This window comes from Schistocerca cancellata, chromosome 2 (genome assembly GCF_023864275.1).
Source record: "Schistocerca cancellata isolate TAMUIC-IGC-003103 chromosome 2, iqSchCanc2.1, whole genome shotgun sequence".
Taxonomy (NCBI): Eukaryota; Metazoa; Arthropoda; class Insecta; order Orthoptera; family Acrididae; genus Schistocerca; species Schistocerca cancellata.
Window position 1 is genome coordinate 120,852,250 of NC_064627.1, and position 22,899 is coordinate 120,875,148.

The window sequence follows — 22,899 nt, forward strand, 5'->3', positions numbered from 1 at the left end:
AGTTCTCTGTAAATACACAAAGAAACAGCAAATGAAATTCAAGGTGATAACAAAGATAAACTGTTGGCACTCAAAATAGTCCCACATTGGAAAAAATACAGACTGTTGCTGGTGGTCATGTTATTAACGTCTGGAGAAAGCAGTATGGTTTTTCAGAAGTCTGATGTAAGAATGTAATTTGACTCTCAAAATAGTACTAAAACTGTCGATACATAACTAAAATTGCTCGAGAACACATTGCTGAATGCATCTTGTACAAAAACAAATAACAATGCTAATACTGCACTCATTCAATTAATATTTTATTAGCATTCAAGGCACTAATCTCGTCAAATAAATGTATGGTAAAAAATTTTTTCTTGTGCCTAAAAGGTGGCAACTTTATTTTACTTGTTGTTAAAGCTCTTTATGCTTTATTTTCATTTTACTGCCAGTTCTCTAACTCATGGTTTCCCAAACTGTGTTCTGTGGAACACTAGTGTTCCACGGGAAGTGAATAAGTGCCCTGTGAAAGAAGCTGTTAATAAAATGTTAATTATTGTTTTTGATATTTTGAGATGGTAATTTTTTAAAATTTTTTAATGATATCTGTTATTACTTACGATGTAAAACTGAAAATGGCAATGAATAAAACAAGTTTTTTTTTATTTATTAACTTTCAGATTAACAAGATGTTCCATCAAACTACCAGGATCCTTAAAGTGTTCTGTCAGACTAAAGTTTGCGAAACCTTGCTCTACCTATGCATTCTTCAAGGGTATTCTATAGTCTGCAAATGTTACTCTACTTTCGTACCTCTAATTCCACCAGCAACATTACTTCCTACACCCAAGTTACTGAAAAAACAAGATTATTAACATTAAAAAATAAATAAAAGAGCACAATAAAAGAGCACAATCTCTCCACTGCAGGATGCGCTATATGTTTGACTGTTTGTTTTTACAGATAGAGTACACACTCTTTTAATGGAAAGAACTAGGCTGTATTGTTTTCAAAGGAACCGTTAATAACTTACAGAAGCCAACAGAAACCTATATCTGATAGGCAGACAGAGATATGAACAACTGCATTCTCAAATATGAGTCAAGTAGCATATCACCTTGCTTGGCAATTTCTTTTTAGTCCTTTACACACAGCTTTGTTATTTTTTGGTTTTTACATGTAAAAATTAATTAATGAAGGCAATAATACCTCTGATGATTCTGCATGACCTTTAAGGGTGAAGTAGCAAATCGAAGATCCCACAGCTGTATGACTGGAGTCTGGTCATCTTCAGAAGCCAGACACATTTGTGTAGCAACATCTGGATGCCAGGCTACAACTTTCCACCTGACCTACAAATAAATGTTGTGTTACAAACATTTACACAATCTGTCTTCAAGAATATCAATAATTATGTAAAGGATAGATTGCTACCTTCTGTAAAGATGACACACCGATTTGAAAACAGGTACAATTAAAAGATTGTTATACATTAAGCTTCTGGCCAAAGCCTTCATCAGAAAAGAGGATGTGCTTGCATGAATGCGTGAGTCTTCTGCGGGCTTTTTTTTTTAATGCATGGCACAGCTGTTTAATTGTCTTATTTCAATTTCTAGTTTCGGTATTACCCCACAAGAAAACAACAGTTGTTAATCTCACATCATAGTATTTATCAATATAGCAAACCATATAATTCCTGTCTCATTTAAACTGCAGAACATGTATCCAAATACAGCCATTTGTGCAAAAAAGGTGCTGTATCCAATCAGAAATCACAGTTACAGCCCAACTGCAACTGTGGTTTCTAACTGGATAGATCACCTTTTGTGCATAGATACCAGTTGCATTCTCTACATGTTCTGCAATTTAGATGGGACAAGAACACTGGTATGCATTGTGGCAAGTGATTAATAATTGATCTTTTACAACATGATAATGGCATAATCCCAAAACTGGTAACTGTAATAAAACGCGCGTGTCACACATTTAAAAAAATATTTTAAAGTTGTTGGAAATTGTGATCAAAAAATGTTCATCCATAAACGTATAGGCTCAAAATTTTGGAGCCACTAACTGTTTATAGATAAGGCCAGAAACTCTTTTGGTTTTATAGGAGCCCTTTTTATAAAATTCTGCTGTGGTAGCTGCTTCACTAAGCATCTATACAGCCCCAATGCTTTGTATCTCATCCATTTTGCAACAGATGCTGTTTCTTAAGAAGTTTCTTTATGAAGACTACCATAGAGTATGCCTCCCACCGAGATTGAGTCACAGATCCTGTACTGTCTCCAGTCCAGAGCTAAATGTTTGAAGTTCCTCTTTGGGATATGAGACAACTGCCAACTGACTGTTAATACAGTTTGCTGAACACATAAATCTCGCCACTTGTTTTAGATATCATCTGTACTTTGTTAATTGTGTTGCTGCAACCACCTTGTGGTCGCTGATACTCATTTCAAAATGGACATTCTCTAAGAGGTCATGTCTATTTGTTGCCATTAGATGTGCTATATTTCTGTCACGAATGGGCTTCCAAACTATTTGTGCTAAGTAGCTTTCGGAGAATGTATTTAGTTTTGTTCTGGAGCAGCTTATCACACCCACCACTTACAAACTTGTCATCCTAATTCAGTGATGAATTATTAATGCCTCCCCCAATGATTACAAAAGATTGGGAAACATGCATATTCCGAACTCTGATATGAAACAGCCGATGTCAAAGGGTTATCGTAAGAATGAGTGTCGTACATTTCTCACAATTAATTAAGAGAAAGGTACACTGAAGATGGGAAACATATGTTGAATTTGGGCCAAAATTCAGTGCAAGAACTAATTCTTCATGGAAGTTTGGATTGCATTAAAGTAATTAAATAAATTTTGTATTTGTTACTGTGAATAATATGCACATCCAACATTTTCATTCCAGAAGGGAAACAGCAACCAAAAGTAGCAGGGGAAGATGGTGGACCTGTGCAGAAGAAAGTCTATTTCATCTGTCACAAGGTTATAACCCACCTTTCTGTGAACCAAATAACACATTAAACAAATAAATTGCATTATTGTACCATGCTGGCTTTTAACTTGGGCTTAACCCTTACACTTTGTAATGCAGACACAGGACGTCTCCATACATTCTTATTCCGCCCAGGTGGTGAGCGCATCACACAGAATTGTGCTAGTCTCTTTGGGGAAACAATGACGCCACTGACCACCAATTTGGGTATACATTAAAACAAAAATTGCACTTTCGTTCAACTATATTATATAAGGATTGCAATACAAAACTTTTTATCATAAAATTTTTTTGAAACACTTCACAGTGGACTTTTTCCATTATCATTTCACTTGAACTGTTTACAAATGAATCGCTGTCATCATCAAAATCATTGTCTCTTTCATTGTCACTTAGAGATTTCTCTAAAAGTTCTCCAATCTCTTCCTCAGGATTTGGCACAAAGAACTACCCATTTCACACCTACTGACTGTAATGTAATAATTACAACCCTTCTCTCGAAACAAATGCTCAGTTCAACACTTCATTAACACAGACTTCCCTAGATGGTAGTACTATGCATCACTGATGCATAGTACAGTCAGACTTGAAAATTAAACCTGTGAGAGCTACAAATATTATGCCAAACACCACTCACTGTTGGAGTGGAAAGGGTTAAAGCAACACAGCAGAAAATGCATAATGTCCTAGTACTCATATGTACGGGAGGACAAGCATGAAACGTATGCTTTAAGGCAGGGCTTCCCAACCTGTGGTCCGCGGACCCCTTAGGGGTCCGCTGGCTCTTTCTAGGGGGTCCGCGGCCACCTTTCACCAAATCGTGTAAAATAATGAGTAAAATTATTGAATAAAAATGTGAAAATCGAATTCATCACTATTTTTTTCGTGTGAAAAACGTGTGTACTTTTACTTCAAGTCGTATCCCCAAGCAGCCTTTGCGGTTCGTACGTGAGAACGCATACACAGTTTAGTGCTGGAGAATGCGGCTTCTCTGATTGACTCTGTTGCAACAATACGTGGGTCATTTGTGCGCCGGCTCATGGCGCTAGATGCGCTGAAACCTTTTACACACGCGCGGAACGAGCTTTGTCGACCAATCAAAGCGCTCGCTGGCACGATGTGGCCCCAGACATCATTAAATGTTAAACTTGCTTTGTCAGTGCACAACCTATTTCATAAGTCGATTTTTGACCAGTTTATTACATCTAACATGGATCGGTGGCTGAAGATAGGATCATTGAAGAAGGGTGCAGTTTCTCCATCGCCTTCACAACAAGGGAAGTTTCCAGTTGAAATGAATGAGGAGGGAGGACGATCAAAGGAAGACTTTACATACATTTGAACATTTACACACACACACACACACACACACACACACACACACGACTGTTACGAAATATGCATGCTCCTTACACAACAGTAGCCAAATAGTGGAAGTGAACAGACCATAAGCGGCAGCTTGTCAACAGTGAACAGTTTGGACGTGACGTTGATTGCTCTTGGAGGAAGACAGCTAGATTTGTGTGAAATTTCAATTACCAAGTAATTTTAATCAGGCTATAGTGTGTTGAACAAAGGGAGTAAATCCACTAGTAAGTGTCTGGATGTGCTCTTGACTGACTAAGGGTCCACCATGGATTTTCGACTGAAGAAGGGGTCCGCCATGGATTTTCGACTGAAGAAGGGGTCCGCCAGCTGAAAAGGTTGGGAAGCCCTGCTTTAAGGAGTACACACAATTTTCATACATCACTAAACAAACTGGCAATACCATGATCAAGTGGTGGAGGGGGGAAGGGAGAGGGAGAGAGGGAGGGAGAGGGAGAGAGGGAGGGAGAGGGAGAGAGGGGAGGGGGAAGGGAGAGAGGGGAGGGGGAAGGGAGAGAGGGGAGGGGGAAGAGGGAGAGAGGGGAGGGGGAAGAGGGAGAGAGGGGAGGGGGAAGAGGGAGAGAGGGGAGGGGGAAGAGGGAGAGAGGGGAGGGGGAAGGGAGAGAGGGGAGGGGGAAGGGAGAGAGGGGAGGGGGAAGGGAGAGAGGGGAGGGGTAATGGAGAGAGGGGAGGGGGAGGGGAAGGGGGAGGGGAGGGGGAAGGGAGAGAGGGGGGAAGGGAGAGAGGGGGGAAGGGAGAGAGGGGGGAAGGGAGAGAGGGGGAAGGGAGAGAGGGGGGAAGGGAGAGAGGGGGGAAGGGAGAGAGGGGGGAAGGGAGAGAGGGGGGAAGGGAGAGAGGGGGGAAGGGAGAGAGGGGGGAAGGGAGAGAGGGGGGAAGGGAGAGAGGGGGGAAGGGAGAGAGGGGGGAAGGGAGAGAGGGGGGAAGGGAGAGAGGGGGGAAGGGAGAGAGGGGGGAAGGGAGAGAGGGGGAAGGGAGAGAGGGGAGGGGGAAGGGAGAGAGGGGAGGGGGAAGGGGGAAGGGAGAGAGGGGAGGGGGAAGGGAGAGGGGGGAGGGGGAAGGGAGAGGGGGAGGGGGAAGGGAGAGGGGGGAGGGGGAAGGGAGGAAGAGAGTAGGGAGGGGGAAGGGGAGGGGGAAGAGGGGGGAATAGAGGAAAAAGATACTGCGAAGTTGTCATGCCTGCCCATGATAAATTTCTAGTGTCAGAACTATAAGCGTACAAAAAGCAACTCCGGGAATTCACTTTTGGAGACTGACCAAAAAAAGCTAAAGATAACAGAAATACTTTCTTAGCATGTCTTATCACATTTTTGCTCCGAAAGGAAAATAGTGTAAATACAAAACTGGACTATTTGGAGTGAAATGCATCACAACATCAATAATTACTATCTATCCATAAAACTAAAATGACATGATTCATCACCCAACACTAGTGCAAGTAAGTCACTCTTGAAATACAGGGTGAACATTAATAAAACCAACAAACCACTGGGACGGATTCCTGACTGGAAATGGAGGAAAAAAGGTTCTATGAACAAGTGTCCTGAAATTCATCGTATATGGCACTGACAAATGACAGTTCCTCTGACCACATGCCATGTGTTCCTTGTGTGTTGCTGGCTGTGAGACTGATGCAGCATACTTTGAACAGCAGAATGATCCAGTATTCACATTGGGAACAGGCCGAGGTGGTGTTGATGTGTGGCAATGCAGATGAAAACAATCAAGAGGCTGCATGGCTGTACTGTCACAAACACCAACATCACACATTTCAAACCCCTTTTGTGTGTCTGCATGCTCACGGATCCTTTCAGTGATATGAATGTGACGGAAGGCAGTGGATTGTGCTTACATCAGATTTTGAGGACCAGGATATTCAGACGAACCTTAGTACAAGCTCCAGGCAAGTGGCCCACCAACATGGTGGAAGTCAGAGTACAATTACATGTATCCTGTATGATAACTGCTACCATCCCTGTCACCTGCAATCCCATGGAGGCCACTTTGAACATCTGTTGTGATGTGGAAGCATTGCAGCTACATACAGTGTTCTGGGACAATTTGTTGCTGTTGCATACACACCATCCATTTCCAGACACATGTTCTTAGGATCTTTTTTTCTCCAGTTCCAGTCAGGAACCCATCCCTGCAGTTTGTCGGTTTTATTAATGTTCACCTTTTATCGGTGGTCTACTATCCTACTGTTTCCAAATACTGTGTTCCTGAAAATAATCTTTGTTTGCAATTGCATAGTTCTTTTTTATTTTTTACTGTTAACACAATAATCTACTTTGACACGTGCACAGATGTAACACCAACTACACTACTCAAATTCAAAACTGCAATCTTCCAATTTATACGCACTGTTCTGTCTATATAATTTTCCAAATAATTCATGAGCCAAAGTAAAGCCAAAGAAAAAAATGTTATTCATTTCTGCAGCTTCTTGTCATCCAAGAGCATAACTGTACTGTATCATAATTGCTAACACACATTAGAGATGAAATGATTGCACTGTTCAATTGTACTTCTGAGGTTATAATTTTAAAACAAAAATATGTTCTTTGTATTTCAGCTGTCCTGCCATATACTTACACGAGAAGTTGTGTCACTAAGTTTAATAATGGGTTCATTTTTGCGCAAATCCCAGACGACACACCGCTGAGTGAACGTAGATGCCAATATGTGCTGCACTGGAACAAACATGTTTATTCAAAATATGACTGATGTCTGAATATGACTGAGTCTGTATATTACACAAACTTACACAATACATAAAGGAATTTACTTGATAACTTGTACATTGATCAAACTAATCATAACGATCAAAATAGGATGACAACATTTTGAACAGTTTGATGTATATTTGTTTTAAATTAATTGAGCATATATGTAAAAAGTAATTGATTGGGGATTAGCTAAATACATAAACAGGTACATGGATCTCGTCACACAGCAACCATTAACAGAAAATTCTTCCTCAACAACTACCAAGGGAGACCAACAAATAAGACTGAGGCCTTTTTTTTATGCTGAAGACAGGCATGTATCCGCTAGCAGCCATTAAGAAAGGTGGCCCTAAAAATGACTGATGCCAACAGCTATTACTGTCATGCCACACAAAATTTAACTTCAGCCAGAACAATTGTGATGAGCAATTAATGAATGACATTCAGGCCATAGCTATGGAAGACCTCACATGCAGCTGACTGCCAATTGCAACAACAACCTCTGTCCAGAAAGTTCAGTGAATGACGTCATGTTGGTCTCAGTCATAAGAATGCATCAATGCCAAATTCTGCAGTGGACAGGTCAAAACGTGTCTGAACAAGTCACTGAGTGGCTCTGGAAGTATGCTTCTTGTGTGTAAACAGTATACTGTTGAGTGAAGGTTCAGTGCATGTTGTCTAAACCCAAAATGGATCAGCAAACAAATATGTTTTTCTGCTTCAAAACTGTAAAATTGGTAAAAGAGTATTGAAACGCTGCTAACAGTTACAAAGAATCTGCTGTCACCTTGAAGCATGCCTATGAGTGGTTTAAACACTTCCGAGAAGGGGAGGACACAATGGAAGACACCCCCCCTCCCCCCCCCCCCCCATTCGAAGTGCCGGCCTGCAACTGCATGCACCCCAGACAATGTACAAAAAGTGAAGAAACTTCTGTCCTTGGACTGTCATGCAATAGTGTGGGGTGAATGATACCAAAGGAAGTGGAAATTAGCAGTGAGGTGGATCAAGTGGGTACACTTCCCAGTACACCAAACAAGGCAGCTGGACCTGGCTCCACGAAAACGCCCAGCCACTCTCTGCCTTTCTTTGGCAACAGTACTTCCTGGCCAACGGGGGACTTGTATCACTCCACCACCCACCCTATTCTCCACATTTGTCCCCCTCGCCCCCCCCTCCACCACCACCACCACCACCACCACCACCACCACCACCACCACCACCACCACCACCAAAATTCTGTCTTGTTGACTTTTTGGACAGCCAATTTAATGTTACAATCCAACTGAAGACTACGGCTAAAGACAATTATTCCAGAAGTTTCCAGGATTCAATTAACTTGTCATGGTAGAGGTTCACAGTCATGCAGAATTTTTCCCCTTGAAAACAACAGTAACTGCTGCTTCAACAAAGCCAACAATCAATTCACAACAGATAAACTTCCACAAAAATTTCTGAACAGGTGCTGTACAATGGCTTATGGTACATCAATCAGACCACTGCCATGTGTAAATACCCTCACTAAAATTATTGGGCTCATATCCATACCTGACTTACTTAATGTTACCAAAGCCATGTGACACTGACCTTCATAAAAATTCTGAAATAAAAATCATTAATGAAAAACATTATAATATTACAGTTTTTTCTTATTATATATGATTGGTAATTCAAAATTTAAAGTAGTGTTAACAAATCTACCTTTTACTAATACATTTATCCTTTCCAGTGTCTTACACTACACCAGCTGCAGTGCAAAGTCCGCTCAATTAATTTATGACAGCTCTTTCCACCTATCACCAATGAGACTTTAGTCATACTACACTGTACCAGTACCAAAGTTAGAACAGCCACTACACCACAGATACAATGTGTTCAATGACATACTGCAAATAGAATCTCGCTTTTAACAGCACTGTTACAAAATTTTCCACACATGATGTAAATGTGATCCTTAAGCTAGTGTTATGGAGCAGATGACTGTGCTTCAGAAAGAATGAAAAAGTTTTCCTTAGATTTTACAGTTAATCTCTCACAATCAATCATCAAGGTAAACTGTAGTGCTAGCACTTCTGGTATGTATCCCCACTCTAGTACCACCCGCCGCGGAAGTCGAACACGCGCCACAACAAATGGACATGGTCAGCCCATAGAGCGCGCCGCACCCGCTATTCCGCGCAGCGAGGGCGCCACCGCTACACCACGTGCAGACAGCGGCCAATAGCCGCTCCCTCCGGTTTCGTATATAGGGACCTGCTCTGCACCCTAGTCCAGTCAGTCTGGTACTCGCTCTGGATTGTGTCTCTATCTCGGCGGTACTGCGTTCTGGTCGTTGCTCGTTGTTGACATTTGCCTGGCTCTGGTTCCGAGTGGATTTACTGCTGGTGTTTGGTGTTGTAGTTTCTACAAGCCTCCGTTGTTTATCTCTTTCTTGTTGTGTCGGTTGTTGTTGTTCTGTCGCCCGACTCGTCCTTGTGTTTACCCAGTGGTGCTTGCTCCACCGCCGGCGGCTTCTCCGCCTGACGGCTCCGATCCGCAGCCCACAGCGTTCCCGCGGTTCGTTTTGGTTACTACACCCACCAATTGTAATTCAACTGTTACACGAACCACACAAACTAAACTTGACAATTAGTCACATGCAAGGAAAATAAGACTGCCAAGGTCATTAGGATAGAGACGGAATTTCCTTGCCATGGTTTGACTAGATACATGGCTACATTCATTCTGCGACTTCCAGACTGAGTCAATATGAAGTACTGCAAGTGGTTGTCCTGTACACTGCTCTAAAATTTCTCATAAATGAAAGTGTTGAACAAATGAAACACATGCACATGCACACCCACAACCGCATGCACTGTAAATGCAAGTCATCATCACAGAATCTCAACAAAGAAACAACATGGTGTCTGACTGAAGATTGTCATTGCTTGCCAATAGTACAAATTCAACAATAAATTGACAAACTACTAAAAATGATGAAATATTTTAAAAAATGCTTCTTTAATCAACAAACTGCTGAGTGATGGTGAAAAGAATCAATGCATCAGATCTTTAGAGACTTCTGGCAACCAAAGGCAAGTAAGGGAAGAAGTTTGGGCAGGATACTGACACCTGTAATGCAACCTACCTGCACCTTAACAGAACTGAGTTGAATGAGTGTGCTGTTTTGAAAATTACTGGCATATTAAAATAGAGGTTGCACCGTGAGTCATGCCCGGATAGCTGAGACGGGAGGAGCATTGCCCAAAGAAGGAAAGGATTCAGGTTTAGGTCCAATTCGACACACTGTTTTATCATCCAGGCAGTTTCAAAGAGGAGTAGTGTCTATACTCTGTTAATCATCAGAATAAACCTGATGTAAACAAACACAAACGCAATGACTGGTCAGAAGCCATAACATACACATACTGGTTTTGTTACGATCTTGGAAGTAGGTCCTACTCATGTATTAGAGATCTTACTACTAAGTTATGTTACATGAAAGTTTCGGATATTCTAATGTATTAACAGCCATCAATGTTTTTCTTAATCACAGTGTAGCTATGTAGTTTTTATTTAAAAAAAATTATTTACAGTCACAGTCTCTGTACTGTTATGCTCCGACTGTTGCGCTGTTAATACGCAGTATGAAAATGGCTGAGGCTGCTTCCTGTTCTGTAGTGAACCATGCTTGTGAAACGTGGTTAAAAAGTGCCCAAGAAATAGGTTGCTCTTAATGTGTTTCATTAATTTACAGAAAAATATAGGCTTTGAAGTTTCCCAAGGCTCTGTATTTGATACAGTTGATAAACAAATACGTTTGGATATATAGTGGAATCGGTAACACAGGAGAATGATAACTTAGTGCAGTTCATGGGTCACTGGTTCAAGTCTCGCCCTAGTCCTTCTTTTTACCTTTTTTAATAACTACATTTTGTAGTTTTAAAATTCATCATCATTTATTTAATGAATAATGCCATTCTTCTTGTTTCTAATTACATATTGCAAGCAAAATTCCTGTTTTCATTTCAAATATAAATTCATAATTATCGATATTTTAAGAAAGATTGTTAACAAAGATTGCTTAAATTAAGAAAACATAATTTAATTTTTATAGCAAAAATGAAAAAATAAGTATTTTTTATTTGGACTATGTCCATTGTTTTATACAGCAGATGTAGTCTCATATGAACCCGAGTGATAAGTGTCATAGAAATATGAAAAACAATCATTTTCACAGCATCAAGCACACCATACAAATCCTGTATTTTCACATTTTCCACTGTACCATAACAATATGAACCCAACACAACTGATCTGGAGCGAAGTTACGCAATTTGACATGAGAAATAAGAAGACAGTTAGGCTGCCAGACATACTGGAACTAACGCATGCCGCTAGTTCACGTATCACTGCTGAACCCTGGCAGGATATAGAAAAGCACATCGTACAAGAAGAGGAGGAAATATGGTGCCTGCAGGTCTTCATGGATTCTGTTGTTGATCAGCTCATTATCAATGTAGCAGATGACAAGTCCAGAACTGAAATGTATTTCTCGTATTCAGATGAGGAAGGAACTAAGACATTAACAGACGACTGACAGTGATTAATATCTTCAGTGGCTTCAGTATTCAAAATTATGGTGAAATCCCTCCAGTATGCTTTTGCATAAAACACAGTTGCCTAGAAAAATTACCCTGGGTTTAAGTTAGGAATTTTCATCGCTCTTTTTTGTTAGGTGAGAATGAGAGCATTTTATGCTTTCTGTCTGGTCACCTAATAAGGGTGCAGTAGTTTAGCTGAATATTGTTTCATTCTCTTTAAAAATTAAATGACATTTGGAGCTATACTCTTTGCTCGTCCCTTTTTAGGTCTGAACTGTAACTGCTCACATCATTGCAGGTTAGTCGGAACAGTGGCCGGCCAGTGTTGTCCAAGTTTACTGCACGGGTAAAGCCGCTGCTCAGTGTATGTGCTTATAATACAGCGTAAAACGTGTCCTTATGATCGTACTGGGCACAGCTTGGCTTCTGCTCCACACAAAACGAAATTCAATGAGACTCTAGCAAACGCGGAAGAATGCGTGGCATAATCTTTACATCAGGTTTATTCTTATGATGAACAGAGTATAGCCACACTGAAACTTTACATGTTAATAGGCAAAGTACAGGCAATGGCTTTTGGGATTTTAATGGTGTTTAAATTGTTTACTTCCTTAAAGATCTGGGCAGTAGCTACTACTTCAGATGTTTAGAGAGAGTTTGGGCAAACCATCAGTCCAAATAGTGGAGCTCCAGCATCTGAACCAAGCTGCTCCTGCACAATGTCATGTTCTATTCTGTGGAGAGAGAGAGAGAGAGAGAGAGAGAGAGAGAGAGAGGGGGAGGGGGGGTAAGGGGGGGGGGGGAGAGACCTTGGAAAAATAATTTGAAACCCTCTAAAGATGAATTCACCTTGTCTGTTCCATGCAATCCACACAACATCATCTGCTGGTTGTGCCTTTGCTCCAGGACTCATAGGTGTTCCCATGTTATTGAGATCCCACACATATATCTCAGAATCCGCTGCTCCTGTGGCCAAAAGATTTCCCTGAAATTGCAAAAAAGTAAACAATCAGATATTTTGTAATTTTTGCAGTTCTCCTTATTCTCTTATGACATCACAACATATTAAAAATAGTTCACTCATTTCTAATTACTTATGGTAGCCTTTTACACTCAGTGTCCTATACAACCACTTATACGTGGACCTACAGTTTAACATAGATTCCAAACCATGGTGCACCACGACACTTTTCACATTAACATTGCAAGAGATGAAGAAAGTGAAGGAGACAGATAAAATACAACTCACTATTTTCTTCACTTTCAGAAATTAAAAGAAGAGCACAATCAATATTAAAAATATACTACTTTTGTCTTTATTGAATTGTTATGTGTAGTCTAAACACAGTCTACGTTGTAAGTATATTTCCTTTGCTGTTTCACAAGGGGATTTTCCCAATTGCCTTGTTGCATTGGGTGATAGTGTTAATCATTTCACTGCAAGCTCATCATTTTCAGTTCTTAACCTGTCTTGAAGTCTCACACAAATAACTGTGCAATAATTGTTCGTATCTGGCTCCTAGACAACATCTGAGACTCCAGTGTTGCAAAGACGTAAGATCAATATATTCCTCTATGCCAGGTACCGTAAGATTGCCAAGAAAAATATCAAATGACTGACAAATGAAGCAAAGACATTGTGGTTAGTGTCCAGGAAAAAGTTTCAAATCTGATTGCAAAATTTTGTTGATGTTTATAATATTCACGGCAGTCTTCATGTTGACAGATTTGTTTCTCACACAATTCAAAATGATAATCACTTTCTTGCAAAGATATATATGTTCTATATTCCTTTCAAAACTACACATTTCACATAAAGCTGAGGGGATCAGTTTAATTTTATATTTTTTAGCAAGAGTTAGGTCCATTTCAGAGTGATGTCTATCCAAAAAGCTCTAACATTTTTACGCAGAATTTCCGCCCAGATATTTCTCCAAACTTGTGACCAAAGTGTGTGAAGATATTTATTTGCCACAGGATGTTTTGGAGCATGTTTCATTAATTGCTGACAGAATCTTACAGAGGACTGCCATTATGCGTCTTCTCCTTTGTAGCTTGCATCTATGTAGTAGATACAGACCTATAAATTTTCTATTCTGGATCAAAACAAACTGGCAACCTTAAATCTGAAAGTTTATCTTGGTTGTCCATTTCAGTCATATTGCCATGCATGCAGGTATGGATTTCTCAACCCCAGTCTCCTACTGGTAGACACGATAGCAGTTTTGAAAAAAAGACAATTCCAACACACTGAACCTTCAGAGATGCCACGCCATCACAAAAAGTATGTCTCTCATAATTTTCAAGTACAAGTATGATTCTGGGTACATGACTGAGCTGCACAGCTACGTGGCGGAACTTGGATAGCACGTATACCCTGAAGACATGATCAGAGAACACTATTTAAGAGCAATGTGCACACTGGGGTATGATTCAGCCGTGGTACAAGCTGTGAAAATATTGCGAAGAATTACCAATTACTTTTAATGACTTCAGTACATGACAAAGTGAGCCAGGCAAGCCTCTCCTCACTGTCCCTGGCTGTGGCTGATTAACAGGCAGCAGCTAGTGCCCCCAGTTGCTGAGGTTGGCAGCCTTTGGAGACCAAGGTGGTTGAGTGGCACCACATGTGCTGCGGTGGTGTTCCACTTGGGAGACAGTTCCTTGACTCTCCAGGCAGTCGCAGTGGCACGTGTGGAGTCTGCTATGGGTAGCTTTCATTCAATCTGCAGCCTTCAGAAAGGCGTTGGATGGCAGCTGAACTATGGCACTATGTCCCACTAAGAATTCAGTGTCAATAGCAGCACACAAGGATTGCGGACCAGCAGGGTATGCCAACTGCTGGTACCAGTCTGATTACCTCCTGCGCATATGCCCTGAGTAGCTTCCTGAACTCCTTGGTGACTTCTCAATCTACTGCATGGGGCTTCAAAACCTAATAACCACTTCAAAGCAGCATGGTCCATTACTACCTTGAATTATCCACCACACAGGTAACATTGAAAATCCATACACCAAGCTAAGCATCTCTCTCCATTGTGGGATAATGCCTCTCCACTCCGCTCAGCTGCCTCGATGCAAAAGCAACAGAATGTTCCTGATACCCACTTCTTGACTTAAAACACACCGAAGAGCAGGATTCAACATACTGTATGACAATATGAACTCCTTTTGAAAATCTGGAAACATCAATAGTGGACTATGTAAATACCTTCTTCAATTTGACAATTGCTTTTTGGCATTCTTCTTGTGGTGGTGTACACACAGCACACACCACCAGGCAGCACCACAGACTTCGACAGGTCGGCAACCCACTCCAGAGACGGTTTATAGGCCAGTGATTGCTATACCAAGAACTCAAAGCAGTGCTGATATGCGACAGTATCACAGCAGAGCGGGCAGTTCCAAGTCAGCTCCACTACTGAGACGACCACCTTCTACTTGTGTACTTTGTACCGCATTGTCTGCTTCTAGTGAGTCCACACCAGCTCATCTTCAGTGAACATTCTAGTTTACTATCCAGCCTTAGCTTCTGGAATAGCAGTTGAATTTCAGGGTCTGCTGCCTGAGCCGATTAGTACAAAGTTGAGTATTCATCAATAAATGTGTATGTTCTCGTCACTAATCATTATCTGTGTTTCAGGGTTCTCCCGTCATAATGTTTCCCTCAGCATGCTATATCTAGTCAAGGGAGGTGATGAGTAACATCTCCTCCTGTGGTTGTATCAAAAATACAACACAACACTTTTCATTACCCAAGGCTGTGAGGTCTCTACAGTTGACTAGCACCCGACGCACACTGCCTGGCAGGTGAATCGAGACAAAGAAGTCATCATTCGGTGGAGTAATCTATCACTTCCCACTGAATGGTGTGTGTGAATGCCAGAGAGCATGCAGAGAGACTGATAGCAGTGAATGATCCTGCTGCAGTGCCACGATCAATGGCACAGAAGCTCTTAAGTCCTGCTATTTCTGTGGTAAGAAATTCCTTGTATACCTGATCGGTGTTTCCCCAAAAAGTACGTAAATATTAATAATTTGGATGCCTAAAAGGCCTGTTGCCAAGCTGTGACATAACTCAATAATAGGCACAGTTGTGTATGGTAGCCTGTCTCAAAACAATATTGCTCAGGCGACTTCTCTGCCCACGATCAGTATTGGTCATCTCCTGACATAGTCATTAGTTTATCTGTAGTAATTTCTTGTATTATGTCTGTTTCCATGTCAAGAAATGTTGTTGGAAACTTGATTTTAGTCATTAATTTGATTCCATTTACATTAATCATCACAAGGATGTAGCTTCACTGCATGCTTCTCGAGGACCTTATTTGAACTGTGGCTGTAATGAGGCTTCTGCTTATTCAAGTTTTACCATGTCACCAAACAGCAATAATTCTATTTTTCCTCATTTTTCGTAACCGTATTGTTCTTGCTGTCCCTTTCCCTACCCTGCTTGCTGGCTGCCCAGCGTATTTATTATAATTTCCTCATTCATTAACACAAAGGTTAGAATGAGTTCTCATGGTGCATTTTATCTAATCTGTTGTCACTGGCTCAGAACAGTCGATGTTACCTCTTCATGACATTGCCTGCAACAGTCCCTGCCCCATATCACCTAGAACTTCAATCATTTTGCAAGCCTGTAGTGGGGTGATGTTTTGTGCAATACATGCTCTGTGTCCTCTCAGTATCATGTTCCTTGTCTGGGTGTAACTCAGCATTGCACTAGATACTCCCCAATGTACTGCATACTGGTATTAGTGTACCTTCCAGGAGCGTAAGATGAACAACTGTACGAATGTCTCTCTGTGCTCCAAAATTAATCTCAACTTTTTATCAGCCTGTACAGGAGAGAGATATATGGGAGAGAGAACGAATGGAGACTGTAATATATTCCTCACTTAATATCAAACAATGGAAAACCCAGGATGGAATGTAACGATATTATGGAAAGGGTTGTTGTTACTCACCATATAGTGAAGACGTTGCGTCGCAGATAGGCGGGGGGGAGGGGGGGGGAAGAGAGAGAGAGAGAGAGAGAGAGAGAGAGAGAGAGAGAGAGAGAGAGAGAGAGAGAGACCTGTAACCACTGAAGCCAGACAGTCAAACAATCTGGCTTCAAAAAGCAGACACTGTGCTTATGTGTTTGCGAGTCGGATCTGCGTGAGTGTGTATGTTGTCTATTTTCAACTAGGGCCTTGTCAGCCGAAAGCTCATTTTCTGACAGTCCTTTTGTTGTACCGATCTGCGACTCAGCAACTCCATTATATTGTGAGTAGCAACAATCCTTTTCGAAGTATTGCTTCATTTAACACTGGTTCTTGAAACTTCGCAAGAATGCACAAATAAAATTCCAATTTGAAAAATACTTTGGTTGTGATGAGAAACAAATAAATATTTTCTGCTGAATTTGGCCTGACATTAACAACATAAAAGGCATAAATAAAGTATCAAATGTGTACCAAACCATTATCCCTCTCCCTGTGTGTGTGTGTGTGTGTGTGTGTGTGTGTGTGTACAGGAATTCACTATCTGTATATATTTCATACCTGGTACGGGTTGAAATCTAATGCCCTCACAGGTCCAGTATGCTTTTCCTGAGAAACAATGAGTCCATCTTCTCCGGATAATAATTTGGAAGCACTATAGAGCTGTAGACGCCCTCCATCGCAACCACCAACAATGACACCAGTTTCTCTGTCTGGTCCCACACCACATGAGCTCCAGGTAATTTTGTGAAATCTGAAAATATCAAATTATAAAAAAAACAACAATATACAGAGAAGGAGTTCCAATCTGAGACTACATAACATCAAGAGAAAAAATGTTCTAATTCTCAAGTAGCAGCAGACATTCACCAACAACAGCTAACATAGGTACTATTTTTTTATTTTTTTAACCCAAACACATCTAAATGAAATGGAAATTTTTCAGGTATCATTAAGTAAAGCAGTCAAAATAGATCTTGAGTCAAGGTAGACAGGATAAACTAGAAATTTAAATAACTAATAAAAAAACCTACACTGTATGAAGTTTTGAAAATCGCACAAATTATAAGTGTAAGAACAGTCAGTAAGTCAAAATGAATGTCAAAAGTTAACAGAACAGATGTAAAGCTGAATGATCAATAAAAAGCAAAATAATCTCAAAAACAAGAATCACAGGCTCTAAGAAACAAACAGCAGGGTTTGAGGAAGCTATGTAGCTTAAACTTAGCTTAAAGTGAATGGGAGGGGGCAAGATGAGGCAAATGAGGAAGACTTGAAGGTAGCCACGAAAAAGGAATTTGACACAACGTGGGCTGCATTCACTTGCAAAGCTGTTTTTGGGTTTCATGACATGTGCCTTGTCAAGGTATATACATTTGCCAGTACACACATTGTGTCTACTCACCCTAAGCTATGTGGGTGCTATGACATTAGAAACCTTGACAGCAATTACATGTTGGGTGATACATTACATAGACAGTCTCATAGGTATTTCTCAGTTTGATGAACATCTCACTAGTGACTGAGCTATACTAGATAATGGGAAAAAAGTGTTTGTTGGTACAGTTTTACAGCTGGTTTTGGTTGCTAGGGTCCAACCAGAATTTGAGAGAACAAAAAAGGTGCTCTTATATGTGTGTGAAGCATAGTAATAAGTAGACTGATTTTGCAACACGTGAGAAAATAATATCACCAGTTAAAGACATGGTTAACTGGTTTCAGACAAAGTTAATGCTTGTGATGAGAGGTCAACTGTTTTAGATGAATAAGTATCAGTAAACTTCAAACTGCTTGTGAATGAGCAAACTTCCTATGTGACATTAGCCAGTGCTCCTACCAACTCCAAAATACATGCCAGACCATGCAACACAAAATCACTCTTAATACTCCACTGCAGAAATCAGTTACTGTTACTTGCACTACCAAAAGCTCTTGAGGCAATCACTGCAATAGTTTTTGTGGTTCAAGAGTATTTCTTGCTATAATACTACACCAGTGGTTACAACTTCAAAGTTTGAAATTTGATAAGCATTAGAATAAAATCAAATACAAACATGAATGATCTAAATTCACAATTCTCTCCAACAATTTTGACAGCTTCTTAACTAACATGCAATAGAGTGAAAAATGAAATATATATATTATTTCTCCTACATTACAAGTAAGAAGAAACAGGTGGAATTATATCTGTGTATTACCCTGCACTACAGTGCAATCTGTTTTTATTTTGGAGGCACTAATGTGCAGTCCTTTCATGTCCTATAAAAGGAGTTTGGTATAACTGTGCGTTTGTTTACTAATTTCATTCATATCTAAGGCATAAGGAAAAACCACACGTCAAAAGAACTCCCATCGGATTGACAAGATAAAGTCATTTTGCTAATTTCGGTACTTTACTTGTTTCCAGAGCCTCACTTATGCAGCCCTTTTCGGCATAGTTTACTAACCTGTAATCGCTTGGTGCTGATGCTCTTAACTCCATGTCCAGGCCGGGCTCCCCTAAATTTAGTGAATAAATTTCCATTGCTGCAGACGTACTGAATGATGCATCTAACTGCTGTGCTGCCGTCCCGGCAGCCAACAGTATTGGATGATGCGATGCCGGTGACCATGATATGTTTACTGTGCGGTCTAACTCCTTTATCTTCATTTTCTTTGGGGTTTCTGAAACAATATACTGTTACAGATTTACGTAAATAACGTCATGTTACCACGTTGTGCAAGATATAGCGAATTAGTCCTATTTAATGGGATGTCTGTGACAGTTTAAAAAACATGACATAGCAGGTAGGCTGGGTGTCTATTTTAATGTATTTTGGTTCTGTATAGAAAGCACAAATGACCGGTGAGCAGAAACAACAACCACAAACTTACATAAACAATGTTTCACTACTGTCACCACAAAGTTTACAATTCAGTCATCAACCCTTCCAACGTGGCTCTACAGCTTGGCGTATGTGTTATTATCTCTGGACATTGAGTTACCTGATCTACATTATCGCTGACTGAGTCAAAAAGTGCAAAATGCAGACGACATTCAGGTTGTATTCATCAAAAATTGATATGTCCTGTTCTCATACACTCACATACAGAAGGGAAAACTGATCTCAGCAATTAACTTGTTACTTTCTTGTTAATTCTAAATAGAATACACCAAGACACAGCTTCCAGCTAAAGGTCGTTGCACAGTTGGAAGAACAGAATCATACGGAACAAACCGCCAAAACATTCCTCAATGCCTTTCAGATGGCAGCATTCAAATAAGAACGGGGTGGTAAGAAAATTTTGACTTTTAAGTTGGTTCGGGTGGGACTGTACTGTCGTCTGCTAACATCAGACGTTAACAAATTTTCGCTTCACTCACTCATACTATATTACCGATACTTGAGTTTCTCCGGGCGTATTTGATAATCAAAATATCCACGGGTGTACTGCCAGTCTACAGTGTCCAAAGGGCACAATATTTCGGCGATCATACATGTCGCCATGGGTAGCCCACTCTCACCGGTGGTAGCGAATTTGTACATGGAGAACTTCGAGGAGGAAGCCCTGTCTTCATCCGAATGGAAACCTACTTGCTTTTTCCGTTACGTGGACGCATGGAGGTATAGAGGGAGACGACGTGACGTCACAGCTGTGAAGCTGAGGGTAGCCATCTCAATCCGACCAAAACATTGCTGCTGTAAGCTTGTGTGCATAGGCTTGTCGCTCGCTTTTGGAAGGATTTTGCGCTATTATGGTGACTTGTGTGGTGTTCGGATGTACGAATCGTTCTGATTGTGATGCGAAATCGAAGAGAATAACATTTTATGTGTAAGTTGTCTCGTTAAGTGTGATTTTACAACTTCATTGTGAATGAACGTGTGCTACATCGGTACTTGTACTATAGCGTGTTTTTCTCCTGTATGATTTTAGATTTCCTAAAAGTGAAAGTCGGAAAGCTCTGTGGGAGAATGCCGTGAGGAGGAAGAATTGGCGTGCGTCTAAATGGAGCACTATATGTTCTCAGCATTTCCGAGAAGAGGACATAGACCGAACTTCCCTTTCAACAGTAAGGCTCCGAGAAAATCCTGTACCATCAGTTTTCCCTACACACCCAAAACATTTGCAAAAGGTATGTTAATTCAAAGAATTAAATTCTTAGTTTTCAAGTTCACGTTTTAGTATAATACGTACGTATCGTCGATAATCGAAGTGTTGAGTAACTCATTTTGTCTTCATCGTGTACCAAATTAAAAGCTAACACTACATTAACTGGCGTAAAGTATAGGCCTAAACAAGACACTGTGTAGAGTTGCCATTCTATGTACCGTATTTCAGTAAATATTGGTGGTAATGAACAGTGTTTCCCAGTAGTGTAACGTAACTGAAATGTCCCAGTACGTATTACAAACAAGATGTATTTATGGGGCTTTGGAGGGAGGGTATAGCTAACTTAGTTTTCAGTTTCTATTATTTAGTTTGTGATACACGTTTATTACTGAATTAACAAAATTGTATCGTTTACATTGAAGGTTAGCTATTCGTAATATTACATTAAAAACTATTTTTAATCAGAGGAAACGCGGAATTTCGCCTTTACGAGATTTTATTTTAAACAAAAACTTTGAAACAACCAATCTGATGACGTTACATGCGTGTATGGTGCAATTAGCGACTGTAATACACACAGCGCTATAGCACACTGGCAATGTTTTGGTCAGTGTCATGGCAGCGAGCCACGCCCCCATGGCTTCAAAACGTAGTACGGCTGGGATACGTAGCGCCATCTCCCCTTATTCTTACCTCCATGCGTGGACGACACGTTCGTCATCTGGCCACATGGTATGGATATACTTCCTGACTTCCTTACACATCTAAACTCCATACACCCAAACATCAAATTCACTGTGGAGACTGAAACGGAGGGTAAATTACCTTTCCTTGACGTCTTGGTCAAGAGAAGGGCTGACAGCACCCTAGGTCATGGGGAGTATCGGAAGACAACGCACACTGATCTGTATTTGCACGCAGACAGCTGCCACCACCCTTCACAGAGGAATGGGGTACTTAAAACTCTAGTACATGGGGCGCGCACTATCTCTGGCGCAGGGAGCCTACCGCAGGAATTGGAACATCTGAGAACTGTATTTCGAAAAATTCGGTACTCAGAGTGGCAGATTCAACGTGCTCTCCGCCCAACCACTACAGCACAACCTGTGGAGATGGATGAAATCACGAGGGAGGAGGTAGGCACTGCGTTTATTCCATATACAGGCGCACTCTCGGGGAAAATCACCCGCATTTTGAAGAAACACCGGGTCGCAACTGTGTTTTGTCCTCCGAATAAAACTCGTGCACTGTGGGGAGCACCAAAGATGACCTCGGTTTGAGGAAGGCCAGCGTGTACCAGATTCCGTGTCAATGTGGCAAGTCGTATATTGGTCAGACGATGCGTACCGTCGAGAATCGATGCCGTGAACACCAGAGGCACACTCGACTGATGTATCCGAGCAAGTCGGCGGTCGCTGAACATTTTTTGTCGGAAAATCACGCTATGGAGTATGAACGCACGAGGATTCTGGTACAGATGTCGAGATACCGGGACAGCGTTGTTAGAGAGGCCATCGAAATTCGCACCAATGACGACCTCATAAACCGTGACTGTGGCTATAATCTTAGCAACGCTTGGGAACCAACGATTGGTTTAATCAAGAGTAAATCGAGCAAACGTATAGTTGTGACGACCACGGTGGACAGAGTCATCACACCGACGTCATCTCAAACGCCGTCGCAATCTGTTCCACCGCGTGACCATGGCGCGGGGCGCGGACGGGGGAGGGAGTGCGCCGCGGGCGGGGGTATTTAAATCGGCCGCCGCCGCGACCGAACCCAGTTCCCCCTGAGCAGCCATAGTGTATGGATCTCCGTACCGGCACATTCACAGGAGCTGTCCGTCAGTTCACCTGATGATGGCGACATGTATGATCGCCGAAATATTGTGCCCGTTGGACACTGTAGACCGGCAGTACACCTGTGGATATTTTGATTATATTACCGATAGTTTACTTTGTGCTTTTGCATCCTCTTAGTCCTTATTTTTATCCTTTTGCTTCGTTTTCATGATACATTGGAAATGTTCCATAACGATTTGGATATCTTTTATGTTGGATGTTCCTCCATAAGAGGCTGTCTTAAAGTAATAAATGGCTTAGATTTTGCAGTTACTGAACAGAGCTGAC

General features: G+C 41.1%; 1 protein-coding gene across 7 annotated transcripts in view; it reads right to left on the reverse strand.

Moving 5' to 3' along the window:
* The window catches only part of LOC126161371 (protein transport protein Sec31A), a 154,667-nt gene extending 135,020 nt beyond the window's left edge, over positions 1-19,647 (reverse strand). For 6 of the 7 annotated variants that reach the window (XM_049917142.1, XM_049917141.1, XM_049917146.1 and 3 more), the window contains exons 1-6: positions 19,553-19,647; positions 19,126-19,342; positions 17,240-17,432; positions 12,540-12,675; positions 6,974-7,071; positions 1,192-1,334 (exon numbers count right to left, since the gene is read on the reverse strand). In XM_049917142.1, coding sequence (XP_049773099.1) covers positions 1,192-1,334; positions 6,974-7,071; positions 12,540-12,675; positions 17,240-17,432; positions 19,126-19,328 — 773 coding nt within the window. In that variant the 5' untranslated portion in view covers positions 19,329-19,342; positions 19,553-19,647. Of the gene's footprint in view, positions 1-1,191; positions 1,335-6,973; positions 7,072-12,539; positions 12,676-17,239; positions 17,433-19,125; positions 19,356-19,552 lie in introns of all 7 variants that reach the window. The other variant, XM_049917140.1, reaches the window with a different exon arrangement.
* Positions 19,648-22,899: the final 3,252 nt, after the last annotated feature.